Source organism: Gossypium hirsutum, chromosome D13 (genome assembly GCF_007990345.1).
Source record: "Gossypium hirsutum isolate 1008001.06 chromosome D13, Gossypium_hirsutum_v2.1, whole genome shotgun sequence".
In the NCBI taxonomy this organism is placed as follows: domain Eukaryota; kingdom Viridiplantae; phylum Streptophyta; class Magnoliopsida; order Malvales; family Malvaceae; genus Gossypium; species Gossypium hirsutum.
The window spans coordinates 7,427,979-7,450,780 of record NC_053449.1 but is presented as its reverse complement, the minus strand read 5'-3'; the positions used below and the strand labels follow the sequence as shown (position 1 = coordinate 7,450,780).

Below are 22,802 nucleotides of genomic sequence, written 5' to 3'. Positions count from 1 at the left end.
TTCAGCACAGAAGACCACTCACTGCATTCCTTAATTACCATCTCTAAAGCATTATAGAATAGGGGTCTCCGGATTGTAATATACTATTAGATCACATAGTCACGCAATATCTTTCGAACATATTAACTAAAGTAGTGACATTGAAGGCTAACCCCTGCCATGTGACCGGATGCGGCATATCACATGCTGCTAGTGCCATAACCAGCACATCCCCCACGGGAAGGGCAGCAACAGGTCGCTACAAGCAGACTAGCAACAGAGCTAAGCAACTATGCTAAAACCATTTTCAATGTGATACAACAAGGCAGCAACAGCCTGCTACATCTTATTTGTCGGCTACTCAAATGGTTTCCCACGAGCCGTGTATATCTTACAACCGCTTCACAGCTACACAGTCACGGTCAAATTTGCTACAACTCAAAACATTAAAGCAACAAGATCATGATTAAACAAGATTAGCGGAATGCACCAAACAAGCAATTAAAAAGGAACAAGTTAATTCTGTAATGCGACCATACATTACTTTTTTAAATTTTAGTAACCTCGTAAGATATAATGCATTACAGATCCATCAAAGACAGCATTCCTCAGGTCAAAAAATCATCTCAGGTCCTTTCTTACCATCACAGCAACTTATCCTCAGTGTCAATATTTAGAAATCAGAAGACCGGAGGATAATAAGATTGAAACATCAGAAACCAAAATGGTACAAGGCTTTGTGGAAACTAAGACGTGACCACAGATCTTACCCATCACCGTATCTTTCAGTTAAATATAGTAAACAGACAGTCCTGCACAATCAGCATACTGCTATAACCAGCATCATAATCACGAACAATCATCTAAAGCTACAAACAGCACCGACAGCCACAACATCAACATCAACATCAACACCATGTCCATTTGCCCAAGTCATTCTTTCCCGAACATTGCTATAAAACCCAACAGATGGTTTAAGATGAATCAGCCTTCTTAGAAAATAAACCATAAAACACACACACACGCATGCACACTGCCCCTTTCATAATTAGAAAGACAAATATAAAGCAAAATCAGAGCCAAATATGAGATCTGAAGAGAGGATGGCAACAAATTACAATAACAAACTTACATCACAAAACCTTTGATGAGTAATGAAACATCAAGCTAAAAACTACATAAGTTCAGATACCATAACAAAGCTGAAGTCAATTAAAACACCGACACCCCAGTCCTACCAATACTAGAAAATGCATGATACTTGGATGTCCTCAACACTAGCAACATATCAACAAGAAACATGCTACTCAAAGTCTCCATAATTCCGATGCCATAAGCAAGATCATTCCTACAAAATACAAATAAAAAAGTAAACAGTCAAATTTTGAAAACAATGCTTGTAAGGGTAAATTTACACAAAAAAACCAAAGTCTAACAAGGGGAGGAGAGTGAACAAGATGTCAAAGAAAACTCACATCAACATCTGAGTTTTGAGGAGATGGACTCCGAGAATCAGCTAGACGCCCTCGTGGTGAAACACTTCGACGACTTGGAGACCGTCCATCACGGCTACATCTATCAGGACTTTCACCCCTAGGGGGAGACTTACGAGGGGAAGGGCTCTTCCGAGGACTAGGGCTGCGGCGAGCAGGAGAAGCACTGAAAGATAAAAAATGTATCACACTTAACTTAAGAAAATGAGGAAAAAAAAACTGGACAACACAAATCCCAAAGTACAAACCTTATCGATCGACTAACACTCCGCCTATCATCATCATAGCGGCCTCTTCCTCGGCCTTTAGAATAGTCAGGACTAGCACTACGACTCCTGCTACGGCGCCGAGAATCTCTGTCTTTCCCACGATAGCGATCACGTTCATACCTGTCGTGACTTCTACTACGACTTCTTCTATAATCCCTATCTCTGTAATGGTCATCACGGTGCCTGAAGATATTAAACACAATACACATCAGATATCCACAAATAAGAGCATAAATAAACACAACTAATCCATATAAGTTTTGAGTATTCAACCAAGCTTAAGAAGCATCGTATGTCCAAACATGGAAGTATTTGATTTCCTCTGGAAATAAAATCAGATAAAAGAAACCTATTTTGGAATTGTCAAAATATAAACGGGCAACAAAAGACAACCAGTGCATGCACACATTCAATGCAGGAACGAGCAGATAAACATTGAGTCAATTGGCTTAATAATAACAACACATTACACCATCATGTTCATGCTATCATGAATCTAGAGTGCTTCAGTTGGTTAGGAACAAGCATAATAAATATGAAAAATCCCAAGGTTATCCCTTCATCAATATCTCTCAAAATTCATCAAGAAAAAGTGGGCAGAAGAGAAAGAAAGAAACTGCAACATATAGTGCAAGAGCGAAATAAAACAAAAGTTGCCCAAAAAGAAAAGAGGAGGGTATAATAACTTACCTTCTGCGAGGACTGCGGCTTCTTGACCTGTGCCCCGATCTTGGTGCTGATTCAACTATCCTTCCTTTGTGACTGTAACAGACATTAACAAAGTACAGAAAACTCAGTAACAGATTAAAGAATATATATACACTAGAAATATGAAAAAAGGAGATATCCACACGATAGAAAAACTGGATGGCACTTCCAGATTTTGGTGAGCAAGCAAAACAAGCCAAAAAAACTTATACAGGAAACGCCAACTAGTTAATCATTGCTAGTTATTACTTAGCAAGTGGAAATTTTATTGAGACTCAAACAAGAAGGTATTTTCCTTTGTAATATTTGGTTAAACAAGAACTGAATTCACATTGTCATAAAGTAATTTATTACAAACCATACATCTCCATAGGGCTCAGAACCTGTTCAAGTGGAAAAGTAGTCGAATAATAATCAAAAGACAAATAGCACACACAACTTACATCCTCTCTGCATTAGGCCCATATTTTGCAAACTGAACTGTTATTTCCCGACCATCAACAACTCTCCCTGCAAGAAAAAGGAAAATGTCATTGCATAACTTAATCAGTTCCCTACAAATTTAATACAACATTGAAATCATACATACAAAAGTGCTCATATAATGGGCAAAATAAAAAAGACAAAAGAGTACAAGTGTTTAAGGATTGATACCATCGAGCCTATCCACAGCTTTTTGTGCCTCATCCGCATACTTGTAGCGAACAAATGCAAAACCTCGAGAATCACCGGTCCTGAAATCATAAATTAAAATCATAATCTCATAAATTTTGTAAAAATATATATATATACAGTCAGCGTGTACTTCGGACAATTCTGATTAATTTTTTTTAATTTAAAAATTCTAGTCCAATCACTAACACAATTAGTATTTTCTATCGACGTTAACTTACTATAAGATATGATTACTGAGTTTATAGTGATTCGCGGTGTATTGATTGGCAAATTTTAAGGAAAAATCCTAACAGTGTCAACTGGGATTTTTAAATAAAAACTGGAACTTTTCTTTTAAATCCAATGACTAGATCTCAAATTTTACCAAAGCACAGGGACTGGCAGCACTTTTTTTGAAAAAACATAACAAAATAAAATAGGGAGAAAAAGAACCTTCGATCTTTGGGAATGAAGATGTCGACCACCTTGCCGTACTTGTCGAAGAGCGGAAACAAATCATCAGCACTGGTGCCTAAACAAAATAAAAACAAATCAAATGTTTTAGTTACAGTAATATAATATAAACATATATATCGTAGCCAAAGAGGGGAAAAAAGCTTACGAAAGGTGATGTTGAGGATGAGAAGAGAGTAAGTATCGCTAATGTCGGGCGGCCCTGACCTTCCGAAGTGAGACATGGCGGTGGAGAAGAAGAGCAATGAAAGGGTGGAGAGAGTTTTTCTTTTTCTAAAGGGAGAAATTAAGATTATGGGCTAGGGTTTGGGTTTGTTCTGTACATCAAGTGGTGAACAATAATAAAATAAATAAATAAATAAATTACTTAGTAGTGACCCAACTATCAATAAATTCTTTTTTGGACACCTATCACTATAGGTGATCATGGGCCTGGTCGGGTTCGGGCCGGGCCCAGATAAAATTTTAGGCCCGTTTACCCAGACCGTAATATGGGCCTAAAATTTTTTTCAAGTCTGACTCGAAAAAAATTGCTAAGCCCGAGCCCGGCCCGGCCCATATTTAATTAAAAATAAATATATATTTAATATATAATTCGAATTAAAAGTCTAAAATATATATAATAAAAAGTATATTTGATTAAAAATAAAAATATATATATTTAATATATAATTGGGGTCGGGGCTGGCCGGGCGCGGGCCAAAAAATCTTACCCGAGGCCCGACCCGTTTTCTAAACGGGCATTATTTTTAGCCCAAACTCATATTTCGGGCCTATATTTTTACCTGAACCCTCCCATTTTTTGAACAGGCCGTCGGGCCGGGCCGGGCCGGTCCGGGTAGCCCAACCCATGATCACCTCTATCTATCACCATTTGATTTTCATTTTTTATCACCAAGCTAATGAGATGATAACGCGGCAAGTTTTAAAATTAGTATAATATTAAATTTAAGTTTTAATGCTTATATATTATATTAATTTAGTTTATTTTAAAAAAATTAGTCATCAATTTTAATAATTATCTGATTTTATCTTACTTCTTACATGAAAATATAAATCAATACCTAATGTGTAAATTATAAATAAAAATATTTTTTTAAACAAATATACATGTTTATATTTAAACTAGATAATCCCCGAATACATTTATTTCATTATACTTCAAATGGTTAAGAACTTGAAATCTTTCAATAACAATTAACTCGTTTTTTGTTAACTTGAGTTGACTATCATTCATGAAGCAAATCAAATTTTAATTTATTATTTTTGAAGTTGTTGGACTTGAATTTAGGTTGAATTAACGAAATGAATACTTTTTTTATTTTCAAGGAATTGAAATTGTTATTTTTCAAAATTTGAGTCGTTGAATTATTCAAAGGCAAATCTTTTGAAATTTTATTAAGGGTTAATATTTGTAGAATCAATACTAAATTAATATAATATATAAATATTGAAGGTTAAATTTACTATTATATAATTATCTTCCCACTAACCATGTGCTTTTGCAAAAATTGAAATCTAATTTTTCTTTAAGTATGTTAAAAAATATTTTTTATTATTTTTTAACATAATTCTTTTATTATTTTGGATCATAAATTAAATATTAATTTATATTACTTTTCATCAAAATTATCAATTTAACATGTTTGTTTTCTAATCATGGGTTATATTAAAATAAGTTCAAACAAAAAATACTAAATAGACATGTAATGACCCAAAATTCACGGGCATCAGAAAAGTATAATATCGGGCCTCCGTCTTAGTAAACTGAGTCTGAAAATAATTATTAGAAATATTTACTAGATTAGTTGTGTATTTAATTAGGTTTTAGAAAGGTGAATTTAGCTTAATTAAGAGTAATTAGGAAAAAGGATTAAAATGAATAAAGGGTAAAAGTCTAATTATAAATCAAAAGAAAATAAAAAGGATTAAAATGGAAATTAAGCCATTAATAAGAAATGGGACGGTAAAAGTGATAAAAATCTTAGATTTTTATGTTTTATATATATTATTTTATTATATAATATAATATATTATATTGTATTATATTATATAAATTAAATAGATGAGAAATGTATGGTAAAGATTAAGACAAGTGTAATAGTAATAATTACATAGGTACACTTGTAATAAAAATAAATATATATGCTTAAATAATAAGTAAAAGATTTTTATTATTATTAATATTATTAGTTATAATAAAAGAAATAAAGTAAAGTAAATAAAAGAAAGTAAAGAAATAAAAACAAAACAAAAGAAACAGAATAGAAAGAACAAAGAAACAGAGAAGCAAACGAAACAGGGGAAGAAAGAAGAAAAAAGAAAGAAAAAGGGGAAAATAGATTTTTAAAGCTTGGAGTTAATTTGGTAAGTCAAATTAGCCCTTTTCTCTTAGTTCTAATGTTTTAAAAGCTTTAAAACAAAGTTTTGATGGAATCAAGTTGATATTTTGTAAGTTCATAGGTTTTCAAGAATAGTTTATGTTGAACAAAAGAGATGAATTAGGGATTAAAGTGAAGGAATTTTAAGTTAGAATTGAAAAAGGGATTAAATTGTAAAAGAAACTATAAGTTTTATGTTTTAAGGACTAAATTTAGAGAAATTCGAAATTAGCAAAATATGCTGAAATTTTGATAGTTAAATTTTAGTTTGGATGAAATTTGAATAGAAATAGAGTGGGAATTGAATTAGGAAAGTAAGTGAATTTAGTTAGGATTAAATTGAGAATTAGGAAGAAATTGAATAGAAATTCAATTATTTATTATAATTAGTGCTGTAATTAATAGTATAAATTGTTATTATTTTCGTAGCTAATAAAGAACCCGAGGCATCGCCATCAAAAGGAAAAGGGAAAGCTATCGAGGACTAAAGCGAGAGATTTACGGTTTGTATTACTATAATTCAAATTATTTATTTTAAATGTTAAATTTTAATTTATGTGTTTAGTAAATGAAATGTGAAGTAAGTATTAATATTAGTATTAATATAATTATTAGTATTATTATTATTATGAGTGGGAATTAAATTGAATAGTTGATATGAAATAATATTTGAATTGTTTGTTGATTGAAAGCGGGAAATGAATTTGAATCGAATTGTGAATGGTATTAAATTGTATGGAAATGTATTGAGTTGTGAAAATATGTGAATTTGTGAAATAATTATTGATTGAAAGGTGGAAAAATGATTGAATTGAAAATGTGAGAAATTGTGATTGAATTGAGAATATATGTGATTTAAATACTCTATTAACTAGTCGGGCTGAGTCGGATATAATTGGCATGCCATAGGATTGGAAGAGTTCAGGGATACTTCGACCTCGAGTCGATGAGACACTGGGTGTCACTATATTTCTTCGGATAGATTCGATGAGGTACTGGGTACCAACTTACTTCGGCTTGGCCGATGAGACACTGGGTGTCAACTATTGCTTCGAACTATCCGATGAGGCACTGGGTGCCATTCTGGTGTGTTTGGTTGGATCCGTGTATCCGCCAAAGTCCGAGTTTTGTTAATAGGGTAAATGATGAAATGATAAACCGAACGAGTTGGTCAAACGAGCTATTGAAATGATATGAAAAAGTTGAATTGTGAATTGAAATGTGAAATGAGATTAAGAAATGAACCTAAGGTTCATGATTTATTCAAACTCAAATTGTGGATATACGATATTGGTTGATGAATTGCTATTGTTGAAATATTGAATTTAAATTGTATATACGAATTATGCATTACATGTTTATTATTGTTATAATTTGAATTATGGTAATACCACTGAGTATGAAATACTCAGCGTACGGTTGTTTTCGTGCGCAGGTCGATAGAAGTCAAAGGTCCCGGTTTAGCATCTAGATTAATCCCGACTTCAGCATAACTTTGGTGATGTATATTTTCTTTTGGGTAATGTGGCATGTACATAGGATGTGTACAAAGGTTGTTATGTTTTAATATAAATGGTTAAAAAAAATGTTAGTATTAAAAGTTTATGAATTATTATGAAAGAAGTTTATCTATTTTGATTTATTTATTACCTTGTTAAATTTTAAATTGATATTATGTTGATTGAGTTTGATTAGAAGTAATTAGAATAGAAAATGTGAATGTAGAATGAATTGGTTGATTTGGTTATATTTGGAAAAGATATGGTTTTAATTGCAGGGGGTTCTATGTAAAAATAAGCAGAAATGTTGCCGAAATTTTTATAAAATTTATAAAAAAAAAGAGATGAAGTCAATTGGTAAATAAACATATGAATTTATGATTTTATTTCAATATGTTTGTTAGTTATTAAGAATTCTTTTTGTAAACCGTCTGATATGTTCGGTAATACCTCAAACCCTGTTCCGGCGATGGTTCGGGGTTAGGGGGTGTTACAAGACAACTTTTAAAGTCATAAGTACTTTTGAAAAGTATTTTTGAACCCAAAAGCAGAAGTAATTTTTCTTGTTTCTACTTTTGGCAAAAGCGTTTTTAATAACAAAGGATATTTTAGCCATTATAAAGTATTTTATATAAGAATTATATTGGATATATAATTACATTCCTATTGAAATATATTTTAAATATTTTATATTATATATATTTGAATTAAATTTTATAAATAATTAATATTAATTGCTTAAAAATATTTAAAATTTATATTTCGTATATTAAAATATTAACAACAAATTATAATAAATTATTTTTTATATTCTTACTAAAATATCTTAATACTAACTAATTTGAACATTATTTAAATGCATATTTGTTATTTTGTAACACCATGTCTAAAATGGACATTTTTATTTTCAGGAACACTTTTTGACAGTAGTACTAAGTATTTAAATCTTAAACCAAAATTTTCAAAAGTACTTCTCAAAATTACTTTTACACAATACTTTTTAAAAGCACTTCTCAAAAACAATACTAAACTGGCCTTAAGCCTAAATCTCAAATTACATGGATTAGTTAGAATTCAACATATATATTTTTTAGGGTAAAGTACACCAATAGTCAGTCAACTTTGATTTCAATGACAAAACAGTCACTCAGCTTTCAATTAAGTTACTCAACTTTCAAAACACAACAAATCAATCACTAACGTTATCGAAAAGTGACAAATGAGTCACCCATTAACATTTTCGATTACAGGCCTAATGGGACGGGTGATGTGGCCAGTTAACTAGCTGACGTGGCCAATTAACTTGCCACGTTGGACGAGGAGTCGAAGGGTCTAAGGTTTGGACGGGTTTTGGGAAAAGAAAAGAAAAGATGGATTGGGATTAAGGAAAAAAATGATCAATTGGGATTAAGGAGAATAAAATAAAATCGATTGTAACTAATATTTTAGGGTTTAGTATTGGACGATTGAAGAATTGAAACTTTTAGGGTAAGGGTAATATTGAACGATTGAAGGTCGAATGATTGATATTTTGGGTTTTGGGTTTAGGGAGAAAAGAAGACAACAAAAGATATCAGTGGTTAGGGTTTAAGACCACAATAGTTAATAGAAGAGAAGTAGTCGATGTTGTTGCATCCACTGTAATGGGTAAGTTTCTATATTTGGTTTATGATTTTTTGGATTTAAGGGGATTTACGTTTAGGGGTTTTTGGATTTTTTTGTTAAAAAATGTTGCATTCGGATAAGATTTATGTACTGTGTATGTTTATTGTTTGTATTAAAGTGTATGCCAGATTTTGATTTCTTTGGTTATTAAAGTGTATAACAGGTTTGGATTTTTCTAAAGTTATGATCTGCCATGTGCATACAGACAGCCTTAGGAAAGAGACAAATCAGTTCAAAAATTTAGGTTACATATGATTCAAACATATGATTCAAATATGATTCAAAATTGTGTATGTCATTGAATTATTCGAAAGTTTTTATTTATGTTACATATTATTCAAATATGATAAATCAATTCCTAGTTGTCAAGAACATTGTTTAAATATTAATTCAAATGTGATTATTGTTTGTATCAAAGTGAATGGCAGATTTTGATTTTTCTAAAGTTATTGTCTACCATGTTCATACAAATAGCCTTAGGAAAGAGAGAAATCAGTTCCTATTTTTATGACTAACAGTATCGAGCTTCTTTGGATTCAATGATTTAAATATGAATCAAATATGACAAATCAGTTCCTAGTTTTCAAGAACATTTTTTAAATGTTGATTCAAATGTGATTATTGATTGTATCAAAGTGTATGGTAGGTTTAGATTTCTTTGGTTATTGTCTACCATGTGCATGACAAAAATGAATTTGTTTGTATTAAATTGTTTGGTTATTGTACATGACATAAATGGATTTCTTTGTATTAAAGTGTATGGCATGTGCATGACATAAACGAATTTGTTTGGTTATTATACATAGCAGAAATGGATTTCTTTGTATTAAAGTGTATGGCATGTGCATGACAAAAATGAATTTGTTTGTATTAAATTGTTTTTGTATTGGTTATTGTTTGTCACTGCCTAGGTTGTATTAAAGTATTTGGATGTTCTTTGCCACTGCCTTTATTGATATTAAATTTGTTTGGCAGGTTTACTTAATGATGAATTTAATGAGAGTGAAGAAGAACTATTTGATTTTAATGTGTCTAATAGTGATATGTCTGATAGTGATAATTCTGAGAGGTTAAATAGTGCACATAAATCCTACTCATATGGCCAAAATTGACCTGAGTTCAACTCAAATAGTGACATGAATAATCCAAAACTTGAGGTTAGAATGTTATTTTCGACCAAATACTATTTAAAAGAAGCTATCAAGTAGTATGGTAGGCTGAATAGTTATTTTATTAAGTTTCTAAAAGATTATCAAAAGAGATTAAAGGCAGTTGGCAATTCAAATTGTTCTTGGTACATATGGGCCTCTAGACTACACCCTAATGACCTTACTGACCAGACATGGTAAATTAGGAGTTTAAACTCTAACCATACTTGCTCTAAGGTCTATAAAAATAAGAATATAACCTCAGCTTGGCTAGCTTAACATTATAAAGACAAATTCATCGTTGTTCCTGGTTATTCTTTGACATCATTGCAACAATATGTCAAAAGAGATTTCCTTTACCTTGTCTCACTAACCAAATGTAGGAGGGATAAACTGAAGGTGGTAGAATTACTTGAATGAGGTTATAAGGCACAAAATGAAAAGATATATGAGTATCTGTTGGAGGTTAAGACCCAAATTATTGGAACAACAACAATATGTTATCTAGATAACAATTTGTTTTAAAGGATGTATATCTATCTATAGGCATGCTAAGATGGATCTAAGGTTGGTTGTAGAAGGATAATAAGTTTAGATGGACGTTTCTTGAAGGGCTACTTTGGTGGCTACATACTGGACTTGAAAATTGTAAGCTCATATCAGGTATTTTTCATGTTTAATAAACATAAGGTAAAACTCTATTTGTTTGATTTGTTTTATGTTTTTTCTAATTAGGATTCATGCTAAAGAATTAAATTGTTTTCGCTCTATTTGCAGGGACTTGTAGAAGTAATACCCATGTTATTTCCTAATGCAGAAACAAGACATTGTGTTAGACACCTACATGCCAATTTTAAGAAAGTTGGTTTCAAAATAAATGAATTGAAAGAATTGCTTTGGAAAATTGCTAGAGCAAGTACTCCAAGAGATTTTGAGGATGCCAAGGCTGAACTGAAGAATACCAATCGGCATGCTTATGATTAGTTGAAGGGAAAGAGCCTTGCTCACTAGTTAAGGTCCCACTTCTCGTTTTGGAGCCAGTCTGACATGTTGGTGAATAATATTTGTGAATGCTTTAACAAGGTAAACCCTTATTCATTTTCTATATGCAGTTTATTAAGGAGCAAGTTTCATAATCATTTACATTACTTACTAGTAGGTGATATTGAAAGCAAAAGGGAAGCCCATTCTGACCATGATGGAAACAATTAAGACCAAAATTATGTTGTTGATTGTCAATAAAAAAGAAGATGATGAAAAATTAAAGGACACTTGTGTCCAAAGATAAAGAAAAAGGTGGATGTCAATATGAAAGATTCACTAAGGTAAATAAATCATTTTTAATATATTTATACCTTTATTCTACCATCACATGCTGGTGGGGCTCATCATATGCTGCCTTTACTTGAGTATGATATGTTTTAGTCATTGTTTTCTAGTCGTGTTCCATCACATACTGGTGGGGATAGATATCAGGTTGAATACGGTCCAAACAGTCAGGATGTGGTAGACCTAGTTGAGAATTTCTACTCTTGCAAGAATTAGGATCTCACTGGCATCTCTTGCATGCATGCGATGGTTGACATTCATCTAAAAAATGGATACCCTGAAACTTCTGTACAAACCTGATACACCAAGCAAACCCAGTTTGCCATTTACTCCAACTTTAACAAGCCAATAAGGGGTCATAAGCCATGGGAGTCTGTGCCGGACATAATGTCTCTTACATTAAGGGCACCTAGCAGACCTACTAAGGTGAGAAGGAAAGAACTTGATGAACCACAAACAACAAAAAGCTGACCAAGAAAGGGGTGGAAATGAAGTGTAGTAAATGCAAGAAATTAAGCCACAATAAGAGGAGTTGCAAAGGGGAAGTCGACCAAAACATTCTAGTAAGTCATCTGCTTTGGCTTCATTAGTTTACTTATATATTTAATGTGCTTGATGGATTTCACTTTTTCGTGTAGGTCACAAGACATAAAGTTGGAATCATAACCAAGTGGTTGCCCCAACTCATTAAGAAGCTACTTCAACTCACCAAGAAGTTGTCCCAACTCATCAACAAGCTACATCAACTCACCAAGAAGTTGCCCCAAGAGAAAAACTTCCATTCAAGAGGAAGCCAATCGCTGTTAGATGGATGCCTTCTACTCAAGAGTCATCTGTCTCAGACCCATTGATGACATTGTGAATTGAAAGTTTATTTTGTTAATTTTTTAAGCTTATCGTGTAAATTTGTCTATTACTGCTACTGATTTCTTAACTTAGGAAATTTTTTTTTTGTAAATTTTTCTATTATTGCTAAATATCTAAACATAAGCAAATATTTACTAAATTTTTTTGTAAATTTACCTACAATTCAAATGAGTTCAATTGTACTGAATTGTAGGCAAATTTGGCAATAGTTTGCCCTTTTTTGTGTAAATAGTTTGGTCTTAATTAATGAATGAAATATAATTTCTACCAATGTTCTATGCTTTTCTTTCATCTGTTTTGTCTCTTTTACCCTATTTTCTTTTGGATGTTATATTGTTGTATGCTTGGAGTTTAATCAATTTCTTTGTTTTATGTAAACACTTGATCTATTTGGCCTTCTTTTTGTCTATTGTTGTAAACACTTGCTTTACTTATGCAACTCTTATATGATCAATTTCATTAGAGAAAATGTAAAGAATTTAATCTAAAACTCAAGTGTAACAACCCATTTTTCTAGTGGTGTCGGGTATAGTGGTTTTAGAGCCACAATTTCGATGAATAAGACTGTAAATATTATTTAATAATATTTACGAGTTTGTTTTAGTGTTTTATTGACTTCTAATCTAATATTTTTGTTAAATGGATAATTAGTTAAGTAAAAGTGGTTTGGTCCTAAAGTCAAGTGGTTTTGGAAGATGAGGTATCAAGACATCATTTTTGTAAACTGATGTCATAATTATTTTTATTAATTATTTACGGAGTTACTAAATAGGTGCATTGAAGTTCGGTCCAAAAATTTTAATAATTTGATAGTTAATTAAGGAAAATGTGTTGAGAAATGTGCTCATATTGTAGTAAACATGTAACTATTTTTTATTTATTTGAACGATAAATAAATAGATAAAGATAATTTCACATTTCACTATTATGTATTTTGTATTTATGTCTTTTATATTTTACATTCATAGCAAAATTGTGACAAACAAATATTAGCTCATTAATTGTCTAAAGTTCAAACTGAAGATAAATGACATTGTAAAAAAAGTTTATATTGCGAGAAAAACGACTCAGTTCAGTAGATAATCTAAATGAGTCTGTAATCCCGTAAAAGAATTAAAGTGAACATTTGATTCAAATACTGAGAATGATTATTATGTCGTCTACAATTCCAATTGGGGAGATGACTAGTCTTGGCTATCGGAGTAATTGACTCCATGAGTAGAGACATAGATGTTTTCATTGGTAGAATGATACATTAGATTGGACCCAAGATGAATTAATTCTAAATTCCTTTGTGAATTAATTCACTTGTGACATTCATGGTGTAATTTACCTAAATCCTGAGTTAGTCGCTAACCATGCGTATGCAATTCATATGCTTTGATATAAGTGGAGGCTTATGCTTTAAAGATGATCGAGCCCATAGTCGGTATGTTGGGTACATGAGTTGTGTATGGTATGACTTTACTAGCAACAGTGGAATTCATAGCTCAATTAAAGAGTTAATGATATCCTCTCATTAGCATTGTGTGGATTGATAAATATGGAACATGGTCACGGGTTACTCGTTCTCAAACGAGTAATTTATCACATTCATTTGTTGACAGTGATCATATTAATCATTAAGAAAACACAATAGTGACAATGAGATAAAATATGATTGTATTGAGTGAACGGATTTAACTAAAAGGAATCAAGGATATCATATGAGGGTAACACCAACACACACATAATGATGTCATTGGACAAAGCAATTGGATGAATTACTTTCGTAAAGAGTATACAATAAGGAGTTTTCAATCATGGTATTTCTTGTAGATTGACTCTATGCTTAAGTAACAGCGAATTATCGGAACGATGCTTCTAGACATAATTGCAACCACTAGAGCCTAATTGTATATGTCTGATTGGTCCCTTCGCTAGCTCAACAAAAGCTCGATCGGACTGCATTTGAATCAAAAGAAAATTCTATGACTTTGAGAAAATTTTAATTTAGTCAATTTATTCGATGTGGAATTAAATTAGGTGGACGTAAGAATTGTTTAACTAGATAATTTGATTAAAGAATTTTCTTGAAAAATTAATTTAGAAATTCTAAGTGATTTTTTAAAAAATTAATTTTGATCAAGTAAAATTAAATTAATCAAATTAATTAAAGTTAATATGATATTTTTAGAAGTTAATTTTCAAGTCAGACAATTGGCTTAATGGGTAATTGAACTTGAAAATCGAACCTGATATCGTAAATTGGGCCCCAGAGCCTAAAACCGAGACCAAGACCCAAAAATTGGTTGAGCTGGGCTCGGTATGTAAAACCGGGCTGATGATCCAACTGGTGGCTAGACCGGACCGATCGGGTCGTCACTAATTTGGACTGAACTGGCAGCAGTTGAATCAGCTCGGGGTGCCGTAAAGGTGTCGCAGCTACATCACCGGATACGGCAGTGCCGACGACTGTGACGACGTTGTCCCAGTGGCCGATAGCGGTTGGTCATCGGTGATTGAGCAATGGAAGAGTTACGCTGCTACTGGAACTCTACTAGAGAATTTTATTTCAGATTAATTATTCCAAAAATAATATCATTTTAACAATTTAATATTAAATTTAATTTAGTACTTATCTTAATAGTATTTTATTAATTTAATATTAAAATGATTATCTTAATATTAAAGTGATTAAGTTTAATCATAATTGAACTCTCTAAACTCTCCCTATATAAAGAGAACATTGGGTCATTATTTACACATACTTGAATTCAAGAGAAAGTTGCAGGAGAGAAAATTTTTTGAAGAGATTATTCTAGAAAATTTCTAGAGATATTTTTTATTTACAACTTGACCCAAAGGTTTAGAGAAATTATGAAATTACCTCACTGATAATTTTTGTGAAAAATTTTCTGATTCGAAGCGAGCCCACATTCGACAGATGTAAACTTGAGGATAGCGAAGAAGACTACTCGGTCGAAGCACTCATCCTAGATGAATAGAAAATGTACAATTTTGATTAAATGTTTATTACTTTAGATATCACAACCAATATATTGTTTTGGAAAAATTTTAAAACTCTGGTTTTTCCCTAAATTTATTTTCTGTTGCATTTTCTAAACTTGTTTTTTCCAACAAAAGGATTAAATCAAAAAAATTGTAAAATTTAATTGATATTGAATTTTATTAGTTAAATGAGACAAATGGTAAATTTGAAAACATTTTTTTGGCAATTATACCATATTTAATTATAGTGGACGGTTGGATGCATGTTTAATTAACATGTGATTAAATAAATTAAAATTTTATATTATATCATGTTAAAACATTAAAAAAATGGTTGTCATCTTCACCATTTTTGTTATTTTCATCGTTTGAAGAAAGAAAGAATAAAAGGAAGCCATGGCTGAACCTTCCAAGTTTTTTCAGTCGTGTATGTAAGTGATATTCGAACCCTTTTTTTTTATAAATTTTATGTTTTTGAGAACATTGTAACTAGGTCTAGCTAACACGTATCTCTGATTTTAGAACTGTTAAAGATTTTAGAACTGTTATGATAGATTTATAAGTTTGATAGTTAAATAGGACTATTTTGTAAAATGGTTTTAGTTGGTTTTAAAATTTAAGGACTAAATTGATAAAATAAAAAATTTAGCATTAAATTTTTGAGAAATTTCAGTAATTATGGGCTGTTTATTATTAAGAGAGAATTCGAATAGCTTGAATTTGATTTAATTGTGATAAATGTGGAAGTTTCGGGATTAAGGACTAAATTGAACAAAGTGTAAAACTATAGAGAAATTGTGAAAAATGTTAATTAAGTAGTCATATACATTAAATGGATTTTTATAACATAATTGGGACTGATAATTGAAATTAAAATTATTGTATAAATCAAGAATCGGTAGATAATTGCAGAAAATAGAAAATTGTTGACTAGTCCCTGATATTGTCATATTTGTTGTTTAGCCCTGGTAAGTTCATAGCATTAATAAATAAATATATGTGATTATATATATTATGTTGATTTTTATTTAATTAAAATTGAGATATGATTGAATATTTGACAATGCAGTCTTAATTATTAATTGTTTATAAATAATTATAAAGTGAAAGTGTATTTATTTGGAAGTTGAGAAATGGATTGTAAAATACGAATTATATAATCTCGTAATGGATGTAATGGATATACAATATGTGTAGAGATATTGTGGAAGTGCCTTTGATTTGTTAATGTGATGAGTTCAGTTAAAATGCATGTTTGAACATAGTAAACGATTATGATACGATTGGCATGCCAATAGGTTATATTGCATGTTGTACGGGATTAACTTGTGATGAGATAATGATTCCTGACTTGTTACTGTCCACTAAATATACTAGATTCTAGCATTTGTTGTGGACTACCGTGTTATATTTACATTGATTCTGGCGTGTTACCGGGGGTGGACGTAAAGCCTTTGTGCTTGGCATTTGGTGCCCAGGTGTGTTTCTAGAGGGATATTAGCCTATGGGCTAGGCACTTGGTGCCAAGGTGTGTTCTCGGTTGGTTTGGCTCATATGAGCTTTCTGAAGTGTTTTGGGTGGATAACCGATTATCAGTATCTATTTATACCGTTCATCGGGCTGAAATTTTAGTTGTTAAATGACTTAAGGATGACATGTAACTAATATTTGATTATAATTTCTTGTGAAAGACTTGTACATGTGTTCATGGTTTCCGATATTATATCTTGACTTGATAATAGTTTATACTGTATAAATGAGGTGAATAAATGACTCGTACTTACGAAACTCACCTGTTGAATGGTTGTGATTGACAAGGTTAATGTTAGCCATTGATTTTGTTAATTATAAAACTGTGATTATCGGTAAGTTATAATGTTTCAACCTTCGAACTTACTAAGCTTTATTGAAGCTTACTCGTGTTGTTTTCCTGCTTCATTGTAGATAACATTCTACAGCATTGGGTGATTAGATCAACGCAAATATCACACTATCCAAAGTTTTTTAGGTAGATTTTGAAAACATTTATTTTTGGGATATGTGGCATGTAATAGGAGTATCTTATATATGTTTTAAGTACTACTACAAGTGATATGTTCTATATGTGTGATGAATGTATGCTTTTAGTTAATAATGTGCTTGATCATGGTTTGGTAAGAAAATCCAAATAAGGTGTGGAACTTGTCATGTAATAGGTGTGTTTGTATATGTTTGGATACTTATTTCATATGTTACATCTTAGCTTGGTGTAAAGTTGTTTGAACTTACTTGTGTATGTTCCATTGTCTTTGGAATGTATATGTTATTGTAAATTTGTTTTGGCCATTTGGTATAAGTCTCACGGAGGTGTTTGAAAAATGGTAGAAATGAATGTGAATGGATTGGATGAAATGATAGTTTGGCATGTGTTTAATGTATGGACTTGTGAATTTTGAATGCAAATAAGTTTGGTATGAAATATGGTTTTGGTTTGATAATTGAATTGTGGTGTCAATGAAGGCACATTGGTTAAGCACTTAAATTGTATGTTTTGGTATGGTTTAAGCTTGTTTGAATATGTTTTGAAGATATATAAATGTTTGGTTTTGGTTTGGCTTGACACTTAAGAAATGGGTAATGTTTTGGCTTGTTTTAGATTTCATTTTAAGTGCACATAGCTTAGGGCATGGGCTATCACACGGCCGTGTGTCTTATTCATTTTAGGTGCAGGATTTTTCACACGGCATCAGCCAGTTACACGGCATGGCAACACGGGCTTGTGGTGCAACACTCCTAACCCATTTCCATCACCGGAACAGGGTCATGGAGCATTACCATAGTTTACAATTCAAATACAGTTAATTTATAACATTTACTATTCATTTCAGAAATCAATCATATTCAATCATAATGTCCCTTATATAGGCCATCGAGGCCCAAATTATGCATTAGAAACAAGTCGGGACTAAACCAGGAACTCAGAGAATTTTTCACGAAATTTTAAAATTTTTCTTAGGTGCAAAAGACACACGCCCGTGCGGCTAGGTTGTGTGGCTCACATGGCCAAGTGACACGCCCGTAACCTAGGCCGTGTAGGCATTCGATGTGAGACACATGGCCGTGTCCCAGCCCGTGTCCATACCCGTGTAACTCTCTGACTTGGGTCACACGGCGAAGCCACACACCCATGTGCTAGGCCGTGTGAATAATTTAATTTTCAATAATTAGGTGCAAGGAACACACGACCAAACCACATGCCCGTGTGCATGACCGTGTGTCACACAAGGCTGAGACACACGCCTATGTCTCTACCCGTGTAGACGAAAAATAAGCCATTTTCAAGGCCACTTTTCTCACCCAACTTGCCTTCCACCTACAACAACATTTAAGCACATTCACCAACCAATTCATAACCCTCAAATCAAGCCAAAACAGTTTTATGCATAATATATCATAACATTTATTCAAACATCTAACTTACCAAAGTGATCAAATACTCACTCAAGCATATATTATACCTAGTGCATCAATCCATTAAGTCCAAGCACACACATATAGTAAACAATACATAGTCTCATACTTATATACCTCAAATTATGCCATCATTAGCCATTCCAATGGCTAATTACAACCAAAACATTCCATCATTTGACCTAACTTAGCTTATACATGCCATTTTACCAAAGGTAATTTCACTAATTATACCAAAATGAGCTAAAGGATAGTGTGATCTTGTTCCAACCCGCTTCCAACCTTTACGAGCTTCCGAGTACTATAAAACAGAGTAAGCATTTAATGCTTAATAAGTTTGTATAACAGAAAATTAACTTACCATTCATGTTCATTTAAAGTAAGCATACAAAGTACATCGAAATCAATAACCTAACACATATACATCATCAAGCAAGTTAGTCATGTATTTCAAATGCATTTCAAGTAACAGAGATGAGCTCATCGCATAAACATTTCTATATATTTTTAGGTAAATACAATTATTAATTCATTTAGACCTTATCTTAACTTATATCAGAACTTTAACCATTAAACCTTATGAAATATTGATGGACATCGGGTAGTACACATGAAGTGTACGAATCTGTAATTCATCAATTCATATTCAGGAGTGTTCGTAAGAACACTTAAATGGGAAGCACTCTCTCAAGCCAATACACCCCTAATCGGTGGGGCCCACCTAATACCAATCTAAGACGCCGTTTGGTTGAGCGTATTGCTAATACGCGTCTATCCCCTTACTTCCCTAATCGGTGAAAAACACCGATTTCTACTCCCCCCCTTATTCTCAGATTAGATGACCCTACCCTAAACCTTCCCTCTTTTACCCCTAATCGATCCCCTCTGTTTCTCTTCCGTTTCCCACCTTCATCCGAATTGCTTCCTTGTTTCATTGCTTTTTCCCAGTATTATTTTCTTCCCTTTTCTGCCGATTTGCTCCCCCGATTATTTTCTTTTCTATTTCGGCCGATTTGCTCACAGTTTCTGCCGATTTGCGTCATCGGTTAGTCTATGTTTCCCGATAGATTAATATCCTTTGCTATTGTAGATGAAAACCAATACTTTCGAGGTAAATATGATCTATTGTTTTTATCTAATCGGTTTCCCCTTTTGCTTTTTTCAGGTTCTTCATTGTGCCCCGATTTGCTAATAGGTTAGTTTTAGCCAATTTTATTCTGTTTGTATTGCATGTTGAATTGAAATGTGTTTTCTGTTGTTGGTTAGGCTTAAGAAATGCATGCCGTTCGAAGTTGTTCTCTCTTCTCTGCTAATCTTCGATTTCTGTTGTTTGTTCTGTTGTAATTTAAATAGCAATGGGGGAGCAGAACAAAGGGGTACAATCTGGTGCATCGACGTGTATGGCTAAGATGGTGGAATGTGCATCTGATCCTCCTTTGCCTGCTTTTCAGAAACTGTGTCCAAGGATCTACAAGCTGTTGAATAACCAGAATTTTATGGCCAAGGCTTCCCTTTTGCCAGTAGTGGCAAGTTTGTCACAGGTTTGTGTATTGCAGTTGTTTTGTGTTTGATTCATAAGGATATTGATGATTTATGTTGTTGGTTTTGTGGATGTCAAGTATCATCGTAAATGAATATCTTGTAGTTTCTTTATTGTTTACTTTGTGCTTGTTTTTTTTGGCTGGTATTGTAGATCTTGTTTTATTTGATCATGTGAATTAGGTAGCTAGGTGGGGAATAGATATGGAAAATTCCACAAATAGGAACAATTTGTTTTTTTGGTCAAAAAATAGGAAAAGAAAATTGAAGTTCTGTAAATTTATGATGACCATGTAGGTGGGAGCAATTGCACCTCAGAGCTTGGAAGCATTGCAGCTAAGCATCCACGAATGCCTTGGGAGCACAGATTGGGCGACGAGAAAGGCAGCTGCAGATTCTTTAAGTGCATTGGCACTGCATTCAAGCAACTTGATTGCAGATAGAGCATCTTCGACAATAACCATACTTGAGGGTTGTCGCTTTGATAGGGTAGCTTTTTGGAGTCATTTTTCTTGCATGCATGCATACATACTTATATATATGTATATTACTTTTACATCAATGCCTTGTGTATGATTTCATTGTGAAATTTTGATACATATTTTGGACATGACTGGTGCCAGACCATGTACTTTCTTTTCTTCATTACATGTGTTGATCTGGTCACTTTGCTTCGGGAAAACATGTATATCCTCCACATAGATTTCCTTTTTTTTGTAGGAACTTGATATAATTAGAAATCATAGGGTTAATTGTGTGACAGAATTTAGACTAATAGAAAATGTGGGTTTGGACTGTATGCATCCATGCTTTCTAAATTGGTTTTCAAGGGACTTTCAGCTAGCACATTATGATTAAGCAAGGTTAGGATTGAAGTCCTTTCACTATCATCTCTTCTAATGGTGCAGATATGACAGATTTACATTACTCAACACTGCCTCATGGAAATTTTATTCTATTGTAACGTTTAATCATTGGTCAACCAGATGAAACCTGTGAGAGATAGCATGACAGAAGCATTGCAATTATGGAAGAAGATTGCAGGAAAAGGGGAAGATGGAGCTGCAGATGACCTGAAAGCCTTGTCTCATGGTAAGTGTGTCAGTTAAGTGTTACGGGTTGTCCTTCTGATGTGTAGGTCATTCATCTTATTGGATTAAACTTGTTTCAATGCTGTAGATGGTGACAATGCTCAGTCAGCTGAATCATCAGAAAAGAATGGCTCCAAAGATCCAAGTGCGGGTGATAAAAAAACACAGACTTCAGATTCTGTTTCTGAAGGCAAAGGTGGAAGCATTATTGACAAAGCAGTTGTAATTTTAAAGAAGAAATCACCTGCATTAACAGACAGAGAGTTGAATCCTGAATTCTTTCAGAAACTCGAAACAAGGGGACTCTGCCCTGCAATGCAATGCAATGCAATGTCTGGACTTCTTGGAGCAATGCAATGCATGCCCTTCAAGTAGGTGATATGGACTCTGCCTATGCAGAAGTTCTCTCTACAGGGGATGATCTCTTGCTTATAAAGCTGATGGATAGATCAGGCCCTATGGTTGATCAACTGTCAAATGAGATAGCAAATGAAGCCTTGCACGCTATTGTGCAATTTCTTATGGAGCAAGATTTGTTTGATATTTGTCTATCCTGGATTCAACAGGTATGGGTTCTTCATCTTTGAGCCATTTACTTCAAGCTGCTCTATTTAGACATTTTCTTTTATAAGTTTACTATTAAAAAAAAAATTCCTGTAATTATTCAGCTGGTCAAAGTGGTGATAGAAAACGGACATGATGCATTGGGTATAACGATGGAGTTGAAGAAAGAGCTTCTGTTGAATTTACACGAAGCAGCTTCCACGATGGATCCACCAGAGAATTGGGAAGGCGCAGTACCTGATCAACTTCTATTACAATTGGCATCTGCCTGGAAAATTGAGCTGCAACAGTTTGATAAGTAAATCTGCTGGTTTTGGTTTTGGAATCCTGTGTTGTTCTTGCAAACTTCATGATTATGTTACTCTGGTTCGGCGCATATATTTTACATGATGTAAATTTGAAGTGAAAGAAAACTAGCATCAATGGTTGAGGCCACTTATACATTTTTGTATATCATGTAAGATAGTGGCCTCTGATATAAATGTAAATGTACGTCTATTATACCATCTATGCAAAACTAGCATCAACAGTATCATATATTATGATTTGAGTAAATTAATATAAGAACATTAATTATTAAGAATTTTTTTAAATTATATAGTTTAATTAAAATATATTTAATAATAATTATGTTAATTTATATTTTACAGTATCATATATTATGATTTGAGTAAATTAATATAAGAATATTAATTATTAAG

At 32.6% G+C, this 22,802-nt stretch overlaps 1 protein-coding gene, 1 long non-coding RNA gene and 1 pseudogene across 4 annotated transcripts; 2 read left to right on the top strand and 1 right to left on the bottom strand.

Annotated features, from left to right (window-relative positions):
- On the bottom strand, positions 1-3,942 carry LOC107920341 (serine/arginine-rich splicing factor SC35). Of its 3 annotated transcripts, XR_001690567.2 has the most exons (10): positions 3,726-3,902; positions 3,557-3,635; positions 3,104-3,183; positions 2,893-2,959; positions 2,432-2,503; positions 1,721-1,924; positions 1,455-1,638; positions 1,218-1,327; positions 750-932; positions 1-410 (listed from the first exon to the last, which is right to left on the bottom strand). XR_001690567.2 is itself a non-coding variant. In XM_016850006.2 (8 exons), exons 1-8 carry the CDS (start codon positions 3,799-3,801, stop codon positions 1,322-1,324), a joined length of 768 nt encoding a protein of 255 aa, XP_016705495.2. In that variant the 5' UTR covers positions 3,802-3,942; the 3' UTR covers positions 1,043-1,321. The 3 variants fall into 3 exon arrangements, 1 of the variants encoding a protein (XP_016705495.2); XR_001690565.2 differs by having other exon boundaries at positions 1-932; XM_016850006.2 differs by lacking the exons at positions 1-410; positions 750-932 and having other exon boundaries at positions 1,043-1,327; positions 3,726-3,942.
- A 1,913-nt stretch (positions 3,943-5,855) lies between these two features.
- On the top strand, positions 5,856-7,621 carry LOC121225735 (uncharacterized). The gene is made up of 3 exons (XR_005923603.1): positions 5,856-5,944; positions 6,388-6,461; positions 7,394-7,621. It is a non-coding gene; the product is annotated as an uncharacterized lncRNA (long non-coding RNA).
- Positions 7,622-20,247: 12,626 nt separating this feature from the next.
- LOC107949882 (microtubule-associated protein TORTIFOLIA1-like) lies at positions 20,248-22,625 on the top strand (annotated as a pseudogene).
- The last annotated feature ends 177 nt before the right edge of the window (positions 22,626-22,802 follow it).